The sequence below is a fragment of the Myxine glutinosa genome, chromosome 3 (genome assembly GCF_964187855.1).
Source record: "Myxine glutinosa chromosome 3, kmMyxGlut1.1, whole genome shotgun sequence".
Classification (NCBI taxonomy): Eukaryota; Metazoa; Chordata; class Myxini; order Myxiniformes; family Myxinidae; genus Myxine; species Myxine glutinosa.
Genome location: NC_136263.1, coordinates 158,581,682 through 158,605,742, shown reverse-complemented (window position 1 = coordinate 158,605,742; position 24,061 = coordinate 158,581,682). Strand labels below are relative to the sequence as shown.

The 24,061-nt window shown below is 47.8% G+C and overlaps 1 protein-coding gene across 7 annotated transcripts in view; it reads left to right on the top strand.

Annotated features, from left to right (window-relative positions):
- The window catches only part of NUBPL (NUBP iron-sulfur cluster assembly factor, mitochondrial), a 101,876-nt gene extending 83,595 nt beyond the window's left edge, over positions 1–18,281 (top strand). For 5 of the 7 annotated variants that reach the window (XM_068109902.2, XM_078774699.1, XM_078774697.1 and 2 more), the window contains 3 exons: positions 7,472–7,583; positions 8,607–8,689; positions 16,848–18,281. In XM_068109902.2, the coding sequence (XP_067966003.2) occupies positions 7,472–7,583; positions 8,607–8,689; positions 16,848–16,913 (261 nt within the window). In that variant the 3' untranslated portion in view covers positions 16,914–18,281. Of the gene's footprint in view, positions 1–7,471; positions 7,584–8,606; positions 8,704–16,847 lie in introns of all 7 variants that reach the window. The other 2 variants (XM_078774698.1, XM_068109903.2) reach the window with 1 other exon arrangement.
- The last annotated feature ends 5,780 nt before the right edge of the window (positions 18,282–24,061 follow it).

The following is a 24,061-nucleotide window of genomic DNA, read 5'->3' as shown; positions in this document are numbered from 1 at the left end:
AATTGAGTTCGATATCAGTTGACATCACTTTCAAGGATCAATTTATTTGTTTCGAAATGTCAAATGTGGTTTTTGTTTCTTTTAAAGTTCACATTAACAAAATCTAGAATAATTTCAACATAATTCTAATGAACTTTTGGTTCTAAGACATCTTGAAAAGTAAGTTCACCCCCACAAAAAAAATATTCCATATTAAATGCCAAGTCTGTAATATATATATATATATATATATATTTATATATATATATATATATATATATATATATATATATATATATATATATATATATATATATATATATATATATATATATATATATATACATATATATATATATACACACATATATATATATATATATATATATATATATATATATATATATATATATATTGTTACAGACGTGGCTTGGATGTTATTTACCGAGCGGTTTTGGTATGACCACGTCTGCACAAGTTACCCGATTATACCCGAACGTCGACTATATCGCGCTGCGCTAGGTCAATAAAGGAAAAGGACACCACGGCTGGGATTCAAATGACACGACACCCAGGGTTCAGTTCTCAAGACCTCCGGAGGAGGTTATATTAAGGCGGAAGGTTAGATTACAAGGACGAGAGGTACAGCATAGTAAGGTGGGCACTTAAACACAATCTTATATTATTCCCAACAGACGACAGATAAACGGGACAAAAGGCTGACTCACACGGGGTTTGATGGCTAGGAAAGCGGGTATCGATGGCTCAAGGTGCACTCTTGGCTCAAGGACAGGGTCGACCCGGTCCGGTCTAGAGATGCGGGGAGGTCGCAGCGCTCGGATGGCGTCTTGTCTGCTCAAGCTGGGGGCGCACCTGACGTCACGTCCGCTACGTGGCCGCGTATATCCGGCGGGGAGTGACACGCCCTCGGCTCGTTAGCTCCGCCTCGTGGAATCGGCACGTAGCTTCTCATTGGGTGCGTGCGGGGGTTTTACCAGGCTCCGCCCTTGACGAGGAGCTGACAGCCAGCCCCTTTGTGGTAACCCCGTGGAGCGCATGGTCTGGAGCGCATTGTCAATGGCGGCTAACCGAGCCGGTGTCAGGACGCACACTCCCCCCCGCGCAGCGCCGTGCCCCTCTGTTGTTGTTGTTGTTGTTGTTGTTGTTATTGTTGTTGTTTGCGGAAGAAGATGGGAGGAGGTATGGGAAAGGTCCTAAACTCACTACTGGTGCCATATAATCACATTCTGGTGCAACGAAGAGTCATAATTAATGGAAACGAGTCCTTAACTGACATAGACTAAGAATAACTAGCAGATGTCCGAAAGTTGTCTACGTGTGATGCGGTGGACCTGGGCACGACATTTAATGGGGGAAAAAGGGGAAGGTCGGCTCTACTGATTGTTGTTTACAGACAATGGGACTAGGGAATGGGGGATTGGGGATAGTTGGGGAGTATTGGGGAAATAGGGGAATATTTACAAGCGGATATGGAGGCCAAATTCCATATTCGCAACAATATATATATATATGTATGTATGTATATGTGAATGTATATGTATGTATGTCATCCGACGACGTCGGCGCGTGCTCCTATCAGCGAGTGCCATCTCATCGCTCTATGGCCGTCCTGACCATTCATTCTTCAGGGTGTGGCCTCATGGCCACTTGATGGCCTTTGTGATGTGGCGGCTGACGGCGCCAGCCGTAGTTGAATGTCCTGGTTCCGTTTACTTTTATTTGGTGTTATTTTTACGTGTGGAGTGTATGGCGGGTGTGGTGTGTGTTATGATGAACAAAGCAAAAATCACAGAGGACATTTACATTCAGGGGATTTACCCTTAACCCCTAACTAATTAACATAACCCTGCCCCTCATCATAGGGACAAAGATACACTCTTACTCGACATCCGGTCTAACAGATCTCTCCTTAGCCACATGTGTTACAAGTCTACTTCTTCTTCATCGCGACATTCAGATCACACTATCCTATACCATCCTACCTGGCTCTCAGGTAATCCATTGCCTACCCTCTCACAAACGTAACAATATATGTGTGTGTGGCGGACACGAAAGCTCACTGCCGTGATGGCATCATTCCGCGCACCAAGTGGGCGGCGGCCACGCCCAAGGGGTAGGCGTGGCCACGGGATATGCCCCGCCCCTATGGAAGGGGTGGGGTAGTATAGGCGGGGCGCGTAGCCTGGAGCATTCCAGTGCTACAGTTGAGCTCTTATAATAAAGACTCTTTAAACTCACCGCGTTGTCCGCTTCCTCCTTGTTATACAAGTTGCGCGCGTAGCACCGCGCTTCATTGGTGACCCTCCGACGTTCTGGTCAGCCGTTGCTGACCACCCGAACCCGCCACAGCAATGGCAACCAACGCGGTCCAAATCAAACTCCCCGAGTTCTGGGAGACGCAAGCCGAAGTCTGGTTCCTGCAGGCAGAAGCCCAGTTCTGACTTCGAGGCATCACGGTGGACGAGACCAGGTACTGCCATGTGGTCACCTCCCTCGGGCCCGGCATGGCCGCCCGCGTCGTGTCGGTCCTGAGGAACCCACCGGCCGACGGCAGGTACGAGGCGATCAAGCGTCTCCTCCTCGCCATGTTCGGCCTCACGGTGGACGCACTGGCCGACCGCCTCCTGGACCTCCCCGAGCTCGGTGACACGCGACCGTCGGTCCGCATGGACCATATGCTGTCGCTGATGGGCGACGAAACCCCGAATGCTCTATTCCGGGCGTTATTTCGACGCCAGCTGCCGGCACGAGTACGCCTCGCGTTGGCCGGTTCTGCAACGACGGAACCCCGAGCTCTCGCTGCCGAGGCCGACAGGTTCTTCGCGGCTTTGGACACGCAGGCGAGTTTTGGCGCGGCCGCCGCGGCTCTCGGGGCTGACCCTGATGCTGATGCACCACACCTCGTGGATCTCGAGGCTGATGCGCACTTCGTGTCCGCCGCCACGCCCCGCCCACCACCGCCGCCGCGGAGAAAACCGCGGCCTCCGCCGCCTTCGCCGCAAACCTGGTGTTTTTTCCACGCACAGTTCAGCCACAAGGCTCGGCAATGTCGCCCGCCGTGCTCATTCGGCAGGTCGGGAAACGCCCGGGCCGGCCCTCGGTAGTGGCACTGAGCGCCGGCCGTTCAAACAGCCTACTGTTCATCACGGACACCTTATCCGGGTGCCGTTACCTGTGCGACACGGGAGCGCAGGTGAGTGTCGTTCCCGCCGGTACGTCCGACAAGCAGTCCGCGGGCCGGGGCCCCGCGCTGCTTGCTGCCAACGGTACGTCCATTCGCACATACGGAAAACGCTGCCTTTCTCTGCGGTTCGGAGGGCAGGTTTTCCGGTGGTCGTTCGTCACTGCCGACGTGCCTATGGCGTACGTCGGCAGTGACAGCACCGGGGCGAACCTCCGGGCGGTCTCCTGCAGCGCGGAGCGCTCCTGCGCCGCGGACCATGGTGCCGTGGGGTCGGGGAGGAACGGGCACCCGGCGCCGACGGCGCACCACGGGCACCCGCCTATGCACGTCGCCCCGGAACTTCGCACCGCGGAGTACGTCTTCATCCGGCACGACGCCCACCGGACACCACTGCGGCCCCCGTACGACGGGCCTTTCCGCGTGCTGGAGACCGGGGTGAAACATTTCACCTTGGACATCGGCGGTACCCCCGACCGCGTCTCGGTGGATCGCCTCAAGCCGGCCCACCTCGACGTGGACCACCCACCGCCGGTGGCTCGGCCCCCGTGTCGGGGCCGCCCGGCCTGACGGGGACCTACCATCAGGTCCCCGTCAGGCCGGAGGATATCCCGAAGACGGCGGTCATCACGCCGTTCGGGCTTTTCGAATTTCTTCGGATGCCCTTCGGGTTGAAAAATGCGGCTCAGGCGTTCCAGCGACTAATGGACAGCGTCTTGCGCGACTTGGATTTTGTCTACATCTACCTGGACGACATCCTTGTCGCCAGCGCGTCCCGCGAAGAGCACCTACACCATCTCCGCACGCTCTTCGAACGTCTGGGCCAGCATGGCCTCATCGTGAACCCCGCCAAGTGCCGGTTCGGCGTCGCCGACATCGACTTTTTGGGGCACCGCGTCACCAGGCACGGGGCCGTCCCCCTACCGGCCAAGGTGGAGGCGGTGAAGGGGTTTCCGCGCCCCCGCACGATCAAGGGGCTCCAGAAGTTCCTGGGCATGGTGAACTTTTACCATCGGTTCCTGCCCCGCATCACCCAGCTCCTGCGCCCCTTGCACGAGGCCCTCCGAGGCAAGCCGGGCAAAGGTGACGTTACCTGGACCGAGCAGATGGACACGGCGTTCACGGGCACGAAGCTCGCCTTGGCTGACGCCACCATGCTCGCGCACCCGGCGCCCGATGCACCGATCGCCCTCACCACCGACGCCTCGGACTACGCGGTGGGCGCGGTGCACGAGCAATGGGTGCGTGGTGCTTGGCAACTGCTGGCGTTCTTCAGCCGGCAGCTTCACCCGCCCGAACGCCGTTATAGTACCTTCGACCGCGAGTTGCTCGGGCTTCACCTGGCGGTCAGGCACTTCCGCCATCTGCTCGAGGACCGTGCGTTCACGGCCTTCGTCGACCACAAGCCACTGGTCTTCGCGATGGGCAAGGTGGCCGAGCCGTGGTCGGCCCGGCAGCAGCGTCACCTCTCGGCCGTGTCCGAATATACAACGGACATCCGGCACGTCGCGGGGAAGGACAACCCGGTGGCGGATTGCCTTTCCCGGTCCGTCGCCCACGCAGTCCACCTTGGCATCGACTATGCCCAGATGGCGGCGGACCAGGCCGCCGACCCCGGCGTCCAGGCCTTGCGGACCGCCGTCACGGGCCTCCGCGTCACCGAGGTGCCGTTCGACGGTGCGAGCACAGCCCTCTTGTGCGACGTCTCCCTCGGGCGGCCTCGCCCCATCGTGCCCGCGGGCTGGCAGCGCCAGGTTTTTGACGCCATCCACGGCCTGTCCCACCCGGGCACGAAGGCCTCCCAGAGGTTGGTCGCCGACAAGTTTGTCTGGCATGGCCTCTGGAAGGCCGTCCGCGGCTGGACCAGGACGTGCCTCGCGTGCCAGCGCGCGAAGGTGCACCGGCACACCCAGGCCCCATTGGCCCCGTTTACGGTGCCAGAACGTAGGTTCGACCACGTGCACGTGGACCTGGTGGGACCTCTGCCCCCCTCGTGGGGTTTCACCCATGTCCTGACAATGGTGGACCGCACCACCCGTTGGCCGGAGGCCGTGCCTTTGGCGGCGACGACGGCGGCGGACGTCGCGCAGGCGTTCATCGCCACCTGGGTTGCCCGGTTCGGCGCCCCCTCGGACATCTCGTCCGACCGCGGCCCCCAGTTCACCTCGGAGCTCTGGGGGGCGGTCGCGCGGGGGCTCTGGGTCCAGCTGCACCGAACCACGGCCTACCACCCCCAGGCCAACGGCCTGTGCGAGCGGTTCCACCGCTCGTTGAAGGCCGCGCTCCGGGCCACCCTCCGCGATGGCGGCTGGGTCGACATGCTCCCCTGGGTCCTGCTGGGCCTCCGGACGGCGCCCAAGGACGACCTGCGCGCATCCGCGGCGGAGTTGGTCTTCGGACAACCGCTGCGGGTGCCGGGCGAGTTCCTCCCCGACCCCACGGCACCATGGTCCACGGCGCAGGAGCGCTCCGCGCTGCAGGAGACCGCCCGGAGGTTCGGTTGGGAGGGGGGAAGGGGGGGAGGGGAGGGGGGAAGTGGGGGAGGGGAAGGGGGAGGGGGGACCCGGCAGAAGTACCCGGCATTGCTGGGCGGGGGAGGGGAGGGGGGAGGGGAGGGGAACGGGGGGGGAGGGGGAAGAGGGGGGGAGGGGAGAAGGGTGGGGGAGGGGAGGGGAGAAGGGGAGGGGTAGGGTGGAGGGGTAGGGTGGAGGGGGTAGGGTGGAGGGGGAAGGGAAGGGGGGACGGAGGGGGGAGGGGGAAGGGGGAGGGAAGGGGATGGCCTGTCAACAATGACGTTGCAGTTCTCATGGTCGGAGAGCAGCACAACAATCGGACATAGTCCTGCATATTCGCAACAGCACGAAGCGGATTTTGGAGACTCACCAATCCTGTGACGCCCTCCAGTACCGGCGTTGCCGGGCGGGGGAAGGGAGACCCGTACATTCCCAACCCGTACATTCGCCCTCTCAACTCAAGCTCACTCGGACAAAAGCCTCGCACAAATTACACCGTGAAGGCCCAATGGTCATGTCTATGCCACAAATCACGGCGCACTGAATTGAAAATATATAGAACGCTCATACTCCGTGAAAAGTGAAGCCGCTGTGTCGCCATCTTGGTCAGCACGACTCGACCAACTCGCTTCGCGGATCTCGTTTTGTGCGGCAATAAACTGCTCCAATCGGTTACGGAAGGGTTGTGGAAAGACGTTTCACAGCTGTTTCAAAGACATTTAATTCATATCGCACAAAATCGATACAAAACACGATCGCATAAAAGGTGAAAAAACGTGTGACGTGTGACGTGTGACGGGATGGAACATCACGTGATCGCTCTGAGCGAATCAGTCTGGCGGCGGGAATGGAAAAATCACGTGATCGCTCTGAGCGAATCAGCGAGCTGCTCTGGAACCGGCTGAGATTAGCGGGTACTTCGCTGAAATGCGCTGAGGTAAATATGAATAAAAAATATGGATCGTCAAATATTTTGAGTTCGGCCATGTTCGTCCCAGGCTCAATGGCCATGTCTATGTCAAATATCAAGCACGTAAGCCTCTCCGTTTAGGAGTCTATCGGTAACATTACACACACACACACAAACTGTGTTTTATATATACTAGGGCATGCCCGTACTATATATATATCTAAAATTATATCCCCCCCCTCTATTTACATGAAATGGTTTGGTCCATTCGCAAAGCCAAAGCGAACGGCTTGCGAGTACGGTGACAATCCCCCCCCCCCCCCTCTATTTACATGAAATGGTTTGGTCCATTCGCAAAGCCAAAGCGAACGGCTTGCGAGTACGGTGACAATCCCCCCCCTCTATTTACATGAAATGGTTTGGTCCAAAGCGAACGGCTTGCGGAGTTTGGTAAAGAAATCGCCATAGCTCGGTAACTACTTGTCCGATTAATATGAAACCTTGAAAAGGCACATCCTCAGGTCCCCAGCAATATACCTGGCAAGTTTCAAGTATATCGGACCCGTGGTTGTCGAGAAACAGCGGTCACAGACAAACGACACACAGACACACAGACACACACACATACACACACACATACACACACACATACACACAGAGATTACTGGAATTATAGATAGATAGATGTGTGTGTGTGTGTGTGTGTGTGTGTGTGTGTGTGTGTGTGTGTGTGTGTGTGTGTGTGTGTGTGTGTGTGTGTGTGTGTGTGTGTGTGTGTGTGTGTGTGTGTGTGTGTGTGTGTGTGTATGTATGAAAGAAATATTATTCTCCTATCTTGCAAATGTCATATTTTATTCCCACATTCAGGTGATCGGTATGGTGGTGAATATGAGTGGATTCCAGTGTCCTAACTGCCATCATCAAACACACATATTTGGGGAATCGGAGACTGCCAAGCAGCTTGGATTGGATGTGCTTGGTAAGGCCAATACATCTATATAATAAAGCAGGACTGTCTGTTTGTCTCTTCCCGAACTACTCCCTCAGTTTTCGGGCTAGCCACTCCAAACTTTCTGTGGAACCTTTTGGGGTTTCAGTGGGTGTCCTAAAGTTGGTGGGAGATTTCATAAATTGCTCAATACAATTATGATTTTGAGTTTCCACCCGTATGAAACTGCTCTTTTTCCGCATGTAAACACATTTACGAGTTTGGCATTAGCAGTTTCACCATTTGCCACATGTGGAAACTTTTGCTGGTTCTGTAATATCTCGACACAATTGAGATTTTGCGTTTCCACTCATGCGATGCCAATCTTTCTCCTCGTGTAAACACATTCACTGCATCCGCAATTTCTCAATATTATTTAAATTCTTGGTATCCAGTCTAACAATAAGTTTTGCAATTAATTAAATTGTCATACGCCATTTTGGCCTTATCCATGTGTAGATTTTTCCGTCAACGTCACACCATGTTCACTTGAGACTTTTTGTTATTTTTCTGTAATAACTCATCTCATTCATGGCGCATAAGAGCCAATCCCCCCTCCCCAGTCAACATCATCACCATCATCATTGTTATCAGCTTCATCATCATCATCATTATTAAAGGTACATTGATTCTACACAGTAGTATTCCCATAGTTTTGGGGCCAACCACACCAAATATTATGTGCAGCTTTGGAGGTCCCTGCATGTATCCTAAAGTGGGTGGGAGTTTTCAGAAAATTTCACCAAACTTTGTTTTTTGAAATTTTGGACTTCCACCTGTGCATAGCAGGTGTACCTCACAAGTAAACCATAAATCATCACTGTGCAATGCTCTGCAAATGGTCATGTCTTTATGGAGGAAACGACTTTCGTGAAGATGGCATAGTTTGAAGCATTCTATAATCTTTATTTTCATTGGAATGGCAGACTTGGCATGGCAAAAATATAAAGGTATCATATGCTGGGCTTCACAAACAGCATTAGCATGGTGTTCCTGAATTATTGTTGTTTACAGGAGAAATACCATTGCACATAAGCATCCGTGAATCTTCTGACAGAGGGAAACCTATTGTCCTGCTACTTCCTGGTGGAGCAGAGGTGGGAGTTTGATGGTGTGTGTGTGTGTGTGTGTGTGTGTGTGTGTGTGTGTGTGTGTGTGTGTGTGTGTGTGTGTGTGTGTGTGTGTGTGTGTGTGTGTGTGTGTGTGTGTGTGTATGTGTGTGTGTGTGTGTGATTTGAAAATGGGGTCTGTCAGCATTTTTGTCAATACTGATGTCATGTTTTAGACAAATGGCTAATTTTAAATGAATTTTTATTTTATATCTTTTCATTTTTAATTATTTTATTAGCAGGAGTCTAAATTATATCATTAATGTGCAGGAAGATGAAGGGTGGAGGGTTAACAAAGGTAGAAACCAAGACAAACAGCATCAGCATGAGTAGACAAACGTGCAGGGTTAGTTCTAACAAACTTTGTCTGTAACTATTGAAGCCAAAATGAGATTGTGAGATTATCTTGATGGACTGTGGGAGAGTGTGATAGGACAGACTGTGTTTGGGTGTAGTCTGATAGGCACCGACATGTTAACACAGTAAGGGGTGTGTGTGTGTGTGTGTGTGTGTGTGTGTGTGTGTGTGTGTGTGTGTATGTGTGTGTGTGTGTGTGTGTGTGTGTGTGTGTGTGTGTGTGTATAGTCACGCGAAAACGTAAGTACACCCCATGTAAAGTTTTGACTTTTTCAACATATTTCAACATACAGCTACTAAACTTCATTTCAACAATATTGATAGATAAAGGTGATATAATATAACAAATATCATGAAACATTTACATTTTGTAGTCCATTGTATAATTTAAATAAACATAAATGCAAATTTCGCATGTGGAAAAAGTAAGTACACCCTACATTTATCACTACTTCAAATACCTAAAATTAGAATCAGGTGCACCAGCTCAGGTGCAAATGAGTAGAACATCGTTAGAGAGGATCTTGGAGGAACCTGTCATGTTTAAACCTCAGACATTTAGTTTGGTTTGTTCTTTGTTGTTGAAGTGTGTGGCGTCACCATGCCTAGATCAAAAGAGCTCTCTGAGGCCTTCAGAAAGAAGGTTATAGATGCCTACGAGTCTGGGAAGGGATTTAAAAAGATCTCCAAACAATTTGAAATCAATCAATCGACTGTCCGGAAGATCATCTACAAGTGGAGAAGATTCCAAACAACTGCCAACTTGTTCAGGCCAGGCCGCCCCAGCAAGTTCAGCCTGAGAGCAGACCGTAAGATGCTGAAAGAAGTCTCAAAGAACCTCAGAATGTCATCACGGGACCTACAGGTAGCTCTTGCCACTGTTGATGTCAAAATGCACGAGTCTACGATTAGAAAGAGGCTGCACAAATTTGATCTACATGGGAGGTGTGCCAGGAGGAAACCTTTGCTGTCCAGAAAGAACATCAGGGCAAGACTAAAGTTTTCCAATGAACACCGAGGCAAAGACCAGCACTTCTGGAACAATGTGCTCTGGACAGATGAGTCAAAAGTAGAGCTATTTGGCCACAGTACCAGAAGACATGTTTGATGAAAACCAAAGACAGCATTTGACCACAAGAACCTGATACCAACTGTAAAGCATGGTGGTGGAAATATTATGGTTTGGGGCAGCTTTGCTGCATCAGGGCCTGGGCAGCTCACTATAATGGAATCCACTATGAATTCTTCATTGTACCAGAGAGTGCTTGAGGATAATGTGAGGCCATCTGTCGGAAAGTTGAAGCTCAACCGAAGGTGGACCTTGCAACATGACAATGACCCTTAACATACCAGTAAATCCACCAAGGAATGGCTGAAAAGAAAGAAATGGAGGGTTCTGGAATGGCCAAGTCAAAGCCCGGATCTAAATCCCATCGAGATGTTGTGGGGGGATTTGAAACGAGCTGTGTATGCAAGAAACCCCTCAAACATCGCATAGCTGAAAGAATTCTGCATGGAGGAGTGGGAAAAAATTTTTTCCAGTCGATGTCAGAGACTGGTAGACAGTTATAAGAAACGCCTACTTGAGGTTGTTTCTGCCAAAGGGTGCAATACCACCTATTAGAGTCAAGGGATCACGATCGCGATCACGATTGAAAGATCTTGCGAGATCACGGCGAGGTCACGTCTATTCGAAGCTGTTCCATGCGCTCACGCTTTCGAAGCTAAGTGATATTTCTCAATTGTGTTTTTGTCGAGACTGTATCTATCTTTCGGTGTCTGTACCTATAGCGTATCTTTTTGGAAAATTTTCGGTGCTAATTTTTTGTACATGTATACACAATCGTCGGTTAATGCGTATCGAGTATTCTGCGGCCTAGTACTCGTAGGCTTGGCTACCGTACCGTCTCCGACCTTGTGGTTTTGTTTTTCTCTCAGCGATTCGTCGAATGCGCTGAAATTATTTTCGTTCTCTGTTTCGTCCCAGTCGTTCACCCCATACCTCCTTGTTTAATATCTCTACTCACAAAAAAAAAAACCCCCAAAAAACATTTCCTTCCCAGGTCTTATTCGTTTATTTGTTGTGCTTTTTGTTCGTTCGTTCTTCGTTCGCGATCACGCGATCACAAATGTATAATCTCTCCCCTGAACAACTATTTTCTCTCATATATTATAACACCCTTTTCTTCTTTTCCTACAAAAGGATGCTTTCGTCTTGCTCACCAAATCTATTCATTCCAAAAAATATATATAATACCATCTCTTACAGTTCCTCCTTTCTACATTCCCTAAACTATCCAGAACTCCACCCCTCCTTCAGTGTCCTCAAACGTATTTTTGACTCGAAGGTCTCAAACTCATTTTGCAAAAAATGTTCGTTTCCCATGAATCGTACACTTTTCAAAATCCAATCTCACCCCTCCCCTCCAAATCCTCCCCATCACCCATCCCTTTCAAATCTCCCCCCTTGCCCCTTCCCTCCCCTCCCTCCTAAACTCCCCCCACACCCCTCCCCTCCTAGACTCCCCTCTCACCCCTCCTCCTCAAAGCATCCTCCCTGCTTCTTCCCCCTTCCAACTTTCACCTTCATCTCCCCCAACCTTCTGCCTCGCTCTTCCCCCTCCTCAAATAACACCTCACTGTGCCTCACCCAATCTCCATCAAACCTTTTGTCCGCCCCATTCTTCCCTTTCTCCAAGCCATTCTGAAATCTCTGAAATCTCTGACACACCTTCAACAGCTCTCCCTACCTCTTCCTCCTCTTCCACATCTTACCCTACCCCTCCCCCCCCCCCTGTTCTGGACCCGATGCTCCCCCTTCCTCTTCATTAACGGTATGGACCTCAAACATCCGGGGCCTTCACTCAAACTTGACTGACCTCTCCATACAGGTTGCTTCTGACAAACCAGATGTGATCTGCTTAACAGAAACTTTCCTCCTTCATGATGTCTCTGATGCCTTGGTATCTCTCCCAGGTTACTCCCTCCTCTGGTATGATAGACCTGAGCCTCGTCCTGGAGGTGGGGTTGCTATCTTTATAAAAAAACTCTCTTCCTCACTCGCCCTCCACTGCCCTCTCTCCACCTCACCCCCAGGAATACCTTTGGCTACGGCTTCCCCTTCGCTCCCACCTTTTGTTCATATGTGTGTTGTACCGTCCACCAAACAGCGATGACTCCATCTACATCTCACTGTCTGATAATATGGACCAACTTCTATCTACCCATCCCAACTCTCTCTTCCTCATATGTGGTGATTTCAATTGTCACCATGCCAGTTGGCTGGGTGTGGGTACCTCTCTCACCAGCCATGGCTCTTCAGCAAAGGACTTCTGCGACTCACTGGGACTGACACAATCTGTCAATTTCCCGACCCGGATCTCAGTCAACGGAGCATCTTCTCTTCTGGATTTGGTTACGACAAACGTCCCTGAAAATGTCTGCTGCTCTTCTTCTGCTCCAATCGGCTCATCTGATCATGTGCTTGTCAAAGTGGACATCTCTCTGACCATTCTCAGAGAGCCTCCTCAGCGTCGACGAGTCTGGCATTTCACTCAGGCCAACTGGCACGGTCTTCAAGCAGCCATCAATCATCTGGACTGGTCTCCCATCTCTACCGCCTCTGACATCAACTCATCCTGGGAATTCTTTCAAAGTAAATTGCTCTCTCTCATGCACAGATTTATCCCATCTCGTCTTCAGTTGTCATACCCTTCCTCCCGTCCATGGTACACGGAATCTTGTGGTGAGGCTGTTGCCCTGAAACAACTTGCTTTCGTCTCCTGGAAAGCAAATCCAACGGAAGGAAATCTCATTTCCTTTCACAAAGCCCGAAACAAGTGTGTGTCCACCCTCAGGAGAGCCAGGAAACAATATCTCACCGTTCTCAAGACCGAACTCTCTTATCTGTCTCCCTCTTCCAAATCCTGGTGGCGTCTGGTCAAATCTGTTTCTGGTGTTTGTTCCCCCTCCATCCCCTCCCTCACCTCAAACGGCTTAACGGCTGACTCCGCACGTGAAAAAGCTGAATGCCTCAACTCTGTGTTTGCCTCTAAATCTTGTGTCCCAAACCCATCCCTCTCTGTACCCACCGTACCCAGTCGTACCCAGCTGCTCCTGGACTCTGTGTCCTTTCCTCCTGACAAGGTGGGTCAACCCTCGACTCTGATTCTGCAACTGGTCCTGACGGCATCAGCCCACGGGTCCTAAAATCATGTTCTTCTGCTCTTTCACTCCCTCTTTCTGTTCTCTTCACCCTCTCTTTTGCTCAAGGTCATCTGCCATCTGCTTGGAAATCAGCCAACATCACCGCTTTGCACAAAAAAGGTGCAAAAACAGATCCCAGCAACTACAGACCAATCAGCCTTCTCCCAATTATCAGCAAAGTCATGGAATCCATCATTGCTTCAGATATTAAATCTTTCCTCTTCTCCAATGGCTTGATCTCTGATCATCAATTTGGTTTCAGACCTGGTCACTCTACTCTGGACATGCTGCTTCTGCTTTCTCAACAATGGATGGAGGTCCTCAACGCCAAACAGGAAATTAGAGCCGTCTCCCTTGACATTTCACGTGCCTTCGATACGGTCTGGCACCCTGCTCTGCTCACCAAACTCTCCTCCTTTTGTATCCATGGAAATCTCCACGCATGGCTGGCGGACTTCCTCTCTGGTCGTAGTCAACGTGTGGCCCTGAATGGGTTTCTCTCATCTCCTCTTCCTGTTCAGGCTGGAGTTCCCCAAGGTAGTGTTCTGGGCCCTGTGCTTTTTCTGGTCTTCATCAATGATCTCTCTGACTCTCTTGAAAATCCTCTCTATCTCTTTGCTGACGACTCTACTCTCTGTCGCTCCATTCCTCATCCCTCAGATCGGCAGTCTGCAGCCTCCTCACTCTCTGCAGACCTGGACAAAATCACAGACTGGGCAAACAAATGGAACATGTCTTTCAATCCTGATAAATCTCACACTCTTACGATGTCTCTCCGAAAAGACCGACTGGAAAACCCTCCCATCCACTTTCTGAACAATCCTCTCCAAGAAGTTCTGTCACTCAAGCTTTTGGGTCTCACTATTTGCCATGATCTTTCCTGGGAAAACCACATTTCAAATCTGGCCTCCAAAGCCAGTCGCCGACTGGGCATCCTCCGTCGTGCGAAGTCCTTCCTTGGCACACCTGAGCTCCTCACCACATACAAGGCTTTCATCCGCAGCTCTATGGAATACTGCTCTCCCCTCTGGTCTGGTGCTCCTGCCTCACACCTAGCCCGTCTGCACGCTGTTGAAACCAAAGCGTTCAGAATCATTGGAATCTCCCGCGATGAAGCTTACTCCAAGGGCCTTTCACTCACTCACCGCAGGCAGGTTGGTGGTCTTTCCGTCTTCTACTGACTCCTCTCTGGCCTTGCCCCCCCAGCCCTCTCTGGGCTCTGTCCCCCAAATATTCCTGCAGGTCGCACAAGATCTGCCTGCAACCCTCTTATGGTTAAACTGCCAAAATCAAGACTTTCTGCTCACCTTCACTCCTTCATTCCTCTTTTCTCCCGCCTCTGGAACAAACTCCCTCACTCTCTTCAATCCCACTGCACCCTCCAGGTCTTTAAAACAGCTGTTCACCACCATCTCTTATCCTCCCCCATCCAAAACCTTGATCTTTTCTACCCCCGCTAATTTCGGTCCCCTTGTGTTTTATACCTCTCCCCCCCGCCCTCCCCCTCCCACGCCTCCTGCCTCCAAGCCCTCTCCCTCCCACACTTCTCTCTGCTCTCAAATGTTGTGGTTGTGTGCTTCCCCTTCTCTCCCCATCTTGTCTTCCGCTCCCTCTTTTTGTGTGTTTTGTTTGTCTGGTTGATTTGTTTGTGAAATAAATGTTAGCTCTTTCACGAGCCTCGATTCAGTATACAAAGAAAAAAAAAGGGTGTACTTACTTTTTCCACATGCGAAATTTGCATTTATGTTTATTTAAATTATACAATGGACTACAAAATGTAAATGTTTCATGATATTTGTTATATTATATCACCTTTATCTATCAATATTGTTGAAATGAAGATCAAATAGCTGTATGTTGAAATATGTTGTCAAAGTCAAAACTTTACATGGGGTGTACTTACTTTTTCACGTGACTATGTCGTCATCGGGTGTTATCTCCATATGCGGGTTTCAGAAGGTGGAACGGAGCCCTCCCAAGTCTTAAAGTATCCACCTTTGTGTATGTGTGTGTGTTTGTTTTGCCTCGGGTAGCTTGAACGTCACTTCACCCCTGCTAAATTCCTCGCACATCCTTCCCTTTCCCTCCACCCGCCTCCACCGTGGAGAATGATGGAGCACATATCGATTAAATGGCTGATTCATTACTGTAACTACTACAAAATAAAACGTGTATATTAAAAGTTTAAGAATGAATGCTTTACTGGGTAGGGTTAAAGCGACTTTCAGGTCACCCTGGACAATAATGGGGGAAAAGTTGAGCACAGCTTACAAAACACGACCACGTCTCCATCAAAGCCATATAATGTTAATTAAAAACATATAATAAGGTATATAAATAGATAAAGACGATTTTCCAGAGACTCAGAGATTGTTGATGAAGGTCAAGAATATGACTCGGCCCATAACACTGCCTTGGGGGCCCTCCACCCTTAACAGGGAAAAGAGATGAAGTAATTCAGTTGAGAGATACACGTTGGCCAATAGAGTAGAGGAGATCATTGAGCCATGCGTGAAGTGGGCACTGGATGCCATAGGCAGAGACTTTGGAGAGCAAGGCGAGATGCTAAACTGTATTGAAAGCTCGAAATATGTCGAGAGAGATGGCACTGATCTAATGTGTGACATTGAGGGCCTCCATCCATCGCTGGGAGAGCAGAAGCAGCATGTCCATGGTAGAATAACCTGGTCTGAATCCAAATTGATGATCTGAAATGAGGCCATTGGAGAAAATGAACAATTTCATATCAACTGTGATGATGGATTACATGATCTCTGATGATTGCAAGTAAGCTGATAGGTCTGTAGTTGAGTGGATCAGGTTTTGCACCTTGTTTGTAATGCAGTGATGTGAGCGGATTTCCAAGCAGATGGAAGATGGCCTCGTGCAAATGGCAGGGTGAAAAGAGCAGAAAGAGGATGTACAAGAGCAGCAAAGCAGAATTTTAGGACATGTGAGCTGATGCCGTTTAGTTCAGTTGCAGAATCAGAGTCGAGATTCAGAGTCGAGATTTGCCAGAAACTTATCCACCTTATCAGGAGCAAAGGATACAGAGTCCAGGAGCAGTTGGGTACGACTGGGAAGGGGGAGGTACAGGGAGAGAGAGAGGGGTTTTGGACACAGGATTTGGAAACAAACAGCAATGAGGCATTCGGCCTTCTCACAAGCACAGTCGGCTGTGGTGCCATTTTAAGGGAGAGAAGGGGAGCATACACCAGAGACAAACTTGACAAGTTACCACCAGGCTTTAGCAGAAATTAGACAAGTTGGAAAGGTTCAATCTTGAGGTTGGACAGATGTTGTCTACTGGCTCTCCTGATAGTGGACACACGTGTTGTGGGCTTTTTGGAATGCATTGAGATTGCCTTCGGTTGGGTTTGCTTTCCAGGAAAAGAGCGCAAGTTGTTTCAGAGCATCTGCCACACCACAGGATTCAGTTACCATTGGTGGGAAGAAGGGTAGGATAACTGAAAACGAAATGGGATGGATTTTTGCAATAATGTTCTGTATTGTTTTCCTCAATAAGAAAACAACAATTAAGAAGTCTGAAAGTGACCCCTTTGTATTTCTTTGTGTTTTTTAGGCCCTGGCCTATGTTCACACAGCAAGCAAGGTGGTTAAATGCCTAGAGAGAATGGCATCATCTTGAGCAACTACTTCAGATAATGTCTACATCATTTTGCTGCTCTCCCTTCAAAATGTGTAACATCAACAAAGGAAAAGTGACTGAAGTTTCTTCCTTTGTGAAATTCAGGAGACCAATCTATCTTCTTAAAAAGCTACATCGTATGGCAAATTGTATAGATATGAACATCAATTGTCAAAGAAACATTTTTTTTCTTGCTGTAATATTAGTCACATTATGGCAAACACCTCATGTGAGTGTTTGTGAGTTTGTGGGGAGAGAGGAAGGGGAGGAAGAGGTGGGGGAAGGGAAAATGCCTCTCTGAAAATGTACTTCACAAAGTTTCCATCTTTTTATTGTGTATTCACTGTTGGGGAAGGGGATTGGAATTTCTTCTGTCATATACAGCACATGGCTGCACATAGCATAATTTGTTGGGGGCATAGCTGTGCCACTGATGTTGTCTGTTTATCTGAAGGATGAGGGATTTCACAGCTAAGGGTGGAGTTGTCACAAATAGATAAAGGGGATTTTGCCAGAGAGTCATTGAGATTGATGATGGAGATTAGGAATCAGACTGGGCCCTATTCTGGGAATGCAATGGCAAATGGCCCAATATAACCCTTGGGATATCGCCGACCCATGGCGGTAGATGGGGTTGTGTGTGTGTGTGTGTGTGTGTGTGTGTGTGTGTGTGTGTGTGTGTGTGTGTGTGTGTGTGTGTGTCAGTCATTTGAGAGCTTTGTCGTCAAATTTTCAACAAGCCATATGAGAATATGTAATTGACTATTTAATAATTGGGTCAACATGTCACAAAGGGCAAAGTTACAGGAAGTACAAATATGTTTTTTAATCGCTTCCGTGTTTCTTAATTTACCATTTGAGCTATTCTCGTCAAATTTTCAACAAACCTTTATTATAAGAAGATTTCTAGTTGAAGAATGTTTTTCCAAAACTTGCTCATTCCATCTCATGTAGTTTTGTGAAGACGTTTTTTTACAGCATTAAAAATAAATGCATTTAGAAAACAGACTTAACTAGATGCATAATTTACGAACATGGATTGAATTTTTAATAAGTAAATTAAAAATGTTCTGGTCATTTTCTTTTTACACAATCAATCAACATAAGTTTTTGCCATCTTTGTACATATGACCATGTACACCCACCATGTACATAGAAGCCAAACTATGTGTGGTAATGCAAGTAGACTATGCAAAGCCCCCCTGTCCCCTACCATTCCCTTTTGACAACAATGTTTGACAAGTTTTGTTCAAAATCTGACAAATGTGAACGATATTTTCCCCAACCCATTGACTCCCTAATTTTGACCTTTATTCAGTTAAACATGTTTTGTGACCAATAAATACTTTATTTTGAGTTGCCACAAAACCCATTGAATTGAATTGATTGATGTACCATACTGTCGTGTGGATGGCTCTATTAAGACAGAGCACCCACAGATGGCTAATCGAGCTTACCTGGAGGCGTTATCCAATTGATGGCGAATGATACGCAAGACGGAATGAAGAATACCGACTCACCTGGACGGCCGCCGCACGCAGGCGTCTTCACCCTGCAAATCAATTCAACCCGAGACAGATGTAAAATGAACAAAAGGAATATTTATTAAACAGAACCCGATAACAAAGAACGCGACGATAAATAAATAATGCTCCTAAATCGGGACGTCCCCACACCAGACTTATAAAACAACACAAAGGATAATTTACAAAAGGAACCGCGTCATGTGGTGTGAGCTTATCTCTGTCTGTAGTGTGTCCGGAATCGTCAGGGATGGTCAGGCTCCAAGCGCGTCGTCCGATGCGGCTCTAGTTGGCGGGAAGAAAGGCCCCGATGCGCCCTTGTTCACCAGGCCTCGATAAAACCTCTCGCGCCGAGCGAGCGGGCGTGCAACCCACTTCACCAGCCATGCAATCTCCTCCCGGATTTGGCACGGTCTGCGATGCACTCAACGTTCGGGTCAGCAAGGAGAGAGAGAGTTGAGGGTGAAGGAAAGCATAAGGGCCGGAGGTCGGAGCAAAGGAATTGTCAGGGCAGGAGCGAACGAGGTCCATGCACTCAGGTCTCTTCAAAGAACAGGGACGAGAGAGAAAAAATATCGGTCTCTTCTGCTTTTTGTCAATCCCTCTTGACGTCATCTCTCTCTCTCTCTCTCTCTGCCAATCCCTTTCGGCCAACATTACAGGCTCAATCCTCCACCAATGGCCGCATCACTTCTCTCTCATGCCATTCGTTCGATGGCCAATCAGCTCGTCTCTTCCTACTCTGCCAATTGGCGGCCTGCTTCTTACTCGCCCCTCCCCCCAGTCAATCACGAGTCCTTCTGGGCGTGGCTATTGCCTGCCTGAGCAATGTTCCATCGCCATGGTGCGCAATGCGCAGCCGCTTCCTGACTGTTCTTCCTGTCCGTCCATTGTTATTGTGGCCGAGGGGGGATTAATTAATGTGTGCGCTAATGAGAATGGATTCCTAATCTACTTGTCTAAGTGCATTGCCATACGGGGCAAATGGATGATCACAGAGGGAGCGACATACCGGGGAATTCGCTTAATCCCTACAACTACTTAACATGTCCCGCCCCTTCGTGGCGGAGACACATATCCAACTTATCTGACGTCCAGGCTACAAAACTTATTACATCGAGATTCCCTAGCACAACAGTCGAAGCACCTACCTATGCAGATCTACCTGGATCTATGTATCCCCCTGCCCCACCGACATAACAATACTTTTTACAGAGCATTGTTGGGGCTGCTGAAGCAGTTTCTTGAAAAGCGTTATACCGGGTGGTTTCCCATTGCCTTCTCAGCATTGTTTGTCCGTGCTCTATCCTTTTACATACCGAGTATCAAGCAAGGAAGCAGCACATGCCAAGGAAGCATTTTTATAAAGTCTTTGGTATGCTTTGGCTCGGTGTTGATCCACTGACCTCCTAGACTCAGAGCGGACGCTCTAACCATTACACCACTGAGTCTGTTTGGAATAATGATACAACAGTGACCTGTGGTTGTGTGACCTCTAACCTGTGGTTTTGAATCTCATCCCAGCTATAAACTGTCATCCTGGTGTTTCACACGCAAGGCGAGGCATCAATGTGTGTGCCGTCCATCGGATGGACGTTAAGCCAGATAGTTAGGGGAGTTATGAAATTTGAAATTACCGGCCGGACTAAAGCACCAAATTTTCACAGGAGTTAGAACATTGATTTAGGAAGATAATTAGCCTCTCCAAACAACTTTTGGCCCCCTATGAGGCCCACAGTGGCCCGTGCAAGATGATACACTTTGGTCTCCATTTATGGATCAATGGAAGTAACTCAACTTATCTAAAATGATTTTTAATAAATAGATGATAATGTCTGTGTGCTCTTAAACATATCAGCAATCATAAACATGCATCAAATACCATTTTATGTGTATAAAACTCTCAAATAGTTATATTTTAACAGTATAATAAATGATTAATATCGAATTACCTCTCTTGAAATAGCTTATATTCCATCAAAGCATAATGCACTATCTTTAGCTTGATTTTTCCTGTAATTATCCAAGAATATTTATTCTACAGTTGCAAAGTAAGGATAAAGGAGTGATGTAATGTGCCATTTACAGAGTTACGTTGCATGTATACGCTATCATAACATTCAATCATTACCGGAACTGTTATTAAGATATTTCACAGTTACATGTGCACAGCCTGGTGCATGGAAGGTCACTCTTTTTACATTTACACCGAACGCAGTTTCCGGTACATCGGCACTTAATCAGTTCGCCACAAGCCTCGGCCGCCTTGGGAAGGGTCATCCATGTGGGTTGTAGGCTCTGTTCATCGTCTTCCTCCCATCCCCACTGTAGCGGTGATGGGAGATTTTGCAGCGACTGAAAAAGAATAATTATGTAGAATGTAACAGTGCTAGTTAAATTATTTAGCAGAACTTTATAAGATGGAAGATCAAGGAATGAAGACTGTCATGTGGTATATTTATATTATTACCTTGTGTGCCATCATCCAGACTGCTGATTGGTATATTGCTCGCAGAACGTGAAGGAAAAGAGCGTCTTGAGTCGGTGGAAGATTTTCGAAACTGCGGGATTTTTTGCAGAAGAGGTTCAAACGTGCTTGATTCATGGATTCGCTATCGGATGTTTTGTCATATACGAGTACAGTAAATCGTTCGAGTGCTTTGAAGACGTCCGAAGATATGTTGATGGCTGCAAATGGGTTGCTTGATATTTCGAGGAACGTTTGTGTTGCCTCAGGGAACGACTTCCATATTTTGAATATTGTCTTTTTGCCTTTGCCCCTGAAGCCTGAAGTGGAATCACTGCCGCTGAATGCATGAAAAAATGGTAACGAATTGGATCTATCATGTCCGAGGAACTCATAAAGTTTGTTGATCGAGATGACTTTGAGGTCCTTGCCTACTCCAAACTCCACATTTATTTGCAGTAAGGGGTGATCATCAACTATTTGTGAAAACAATCCTACCAAAATAACAATCACGTCGGTATCGACAGTTTTTACCACAATATTCTTGTGTCCATGTTTAGCTGCGTCTATCAGATGGACAACAATCCTGGTGTCTGCTTCCTCGTGATCACACGGTCCAACCGAACTGTCATTGCCCGAAGTTATCACCGGTCTGGAAAAAGAATGTTCCTCTACTTCACGGTTTAGAAATTGAAACAATTCCGTTTTGTTTCGATTGTCACGAAGAAAGTCAGGCCATTTTCTGGGTATTTTTGCGGTAGAGGTAACTTTTCGTCTTACACCTTCGCCTCTTTTCTGACGTGTACTCGCCTTTATGCTCTTCTCACGATATTCATCCCAAACAATGTCAATGCGCGATCGTGATGCCTCTTTTTCGATATAGGGCAAGAACACATTCTTGGAATATTGGTCAAACGTCGTCATTGTCGTTGGCCGAAGCATGTGAATGAGAGCCCGGCCGTCGAAGATTTTACAATCATGTGTGCTGTTTACGTTTGACTTGGTCGGAGGAATCTCCAATGATGTTAACAAGTCCGACTTTGTTATGCTATGGAGCTTCCCCTGGTCAGACAGGGAGGGAGGGAACAACTGGTTTTCATGACGGAAGAACAGTTTGATATCTCCATTGCGTTGATGATTGGCAATATAGAGTCTACCAAAGAGAGCGACATCGTTTTTCAATCCCGCAAGTTGTTTTGATTTGACTGATTTTTTTTGTCTTTGGCGTTGTAAACAGTATCGGATTATGTTTCTTTATGACAATGTGTATTGTCTTCGTTTGGTCTTCAAACACATCTTTTTTGAACGCGTTATACTTTTTATTACCAACAGACTCCAACGACTTGATTGTAGCTACCACTTCTTTGCTCGCACAATCGCGTGTGTTTAGAATGATCAGTTCAGAGCCGCTCTCACAGAATGGATTTCCATATGCATTGATGGTGTCGATTAGAGAACGAGATTGGTGGTGAAAGCTGCGTTGTGTGGACGTATTCTCTTCATGGTGCTTTTCATTTTGTACAGGATGTGTCAAAAAATTGTCCTCAAATTCTACTAATAGACGAGCTTTTTCGGGTCCTGCCACTACCCAGTCTTTTAACGCTGCCGAACTTTCTGTTAAGCCAATTATGCCCCCGCTTCCTTTTACGATGGCGTTTTGTTGCTCGTGGGCTTGGTCGAGAGGCATGGTTGAGAATCTGTGGCAGGTCTTCTGTACCACCCAAGCTTTCCGAAGAAGGTCTTTGGCGTTGCTGCTTAGTGATGTGCGATATGTTTGGGTTTCCTGCTGCTGACAGTCCCTATTCCAGTTGATTTTGGATGATTTATCAGAAGAACGCTTGAAGATTTTCGACGGCCTTGATTGATTCAATATGCATGCGCCGGGAAAGAATATTCCTGGAAAAAAAGTATGTTTACAGTTGAGGTATACCATTTATATTAATCATAAAGCAGATATTTAGATGCTATGTACATAGATATCAAACGTCATCATAAACACCCGTATAGGGGACGAACAATTTAGGTTTATTGCTCTTCCAGGTTTATTGCTCTTCCAAAGGTTTATTGCTCTTCCAAAGGAGATAATTCGATATTAATCATTTATTATACTGTTAAAATATAACTATTTGAGAGTTTTATACACCTAAAATGGTATTTGATGCATGTTTATGATTTCTGATATGTTTTAGAGCACACAGGCATTATCATCTATTTATTAAAAATCATTTTAGATAAGTTGAGTTACTTCTCTTGATCCATAAATGGAGACCAAAGTGTATCATCTTGCACGGGCCACTGTGGGCCTCATAGGGGGCCAAAAGTTGTTTGGAGAGGCTAATTATCTTCCTAAATCAATGTTCTAACTCCTGTGAAAATTTGGTGCTTTAGTCCAGCCGGTAACTATATTGACTATATTAAGCCGTAACTCCCCTAACCAAGAGTAACCGTCTGACAGCACTGGTTGTTGGTTGATATTAAAGATCCCATAATGACTTTTGTGAAGAGGAGGCGAGTTATCACCGACACTCTGAACAAATTTCAAATTTTTGCCTGCCACTGCAGGTAGCAAGTGGTCTGCTCTTCTTGGATATCTCCTGACACCGGGTTACGCTTACTCGGTGCGCTTGTTGTCTGGACAGCAGCTCCGACACTAAACAAATTCACATTCCCAAGTTGTCATATGTGAATGGCACTCTTCAATTATGAAGGACAACCATGATGATTATAGTTGCGAATCTACAAGCCAGTGCGTTTGCTATCTTGCCCAAAAAAAAGACACAACGCTTAGCTTAAAAGCCGGTCTTTATTTACAAAGAAAAATCGTCGTTGTTCCCTTATTGCCACAGATGCACAAATCGTAAACATATTTGCTCGGCAACATGACCACTCTGGTAGCAATAATAGAAAGATGCAGCAGTAAAAGTTTTCAACCCTTGAAAGAACATTTTTGCAGATAAAGGAAATGCATATCAACACATTCGTCAAAGAACGATTGCAGATGCAATTCAATTAAATCAAATACAGTACCAATATAACAGGTCATCAATGTTGTTACGGTTTTGGGAGACCCCGAGGAGGCACATACTAACCAACATACAAGGGAGTCCTAGTGTAGTTATATCTGCAGTATTTTGTCAAGCTAAATTACCTCTCCCGCC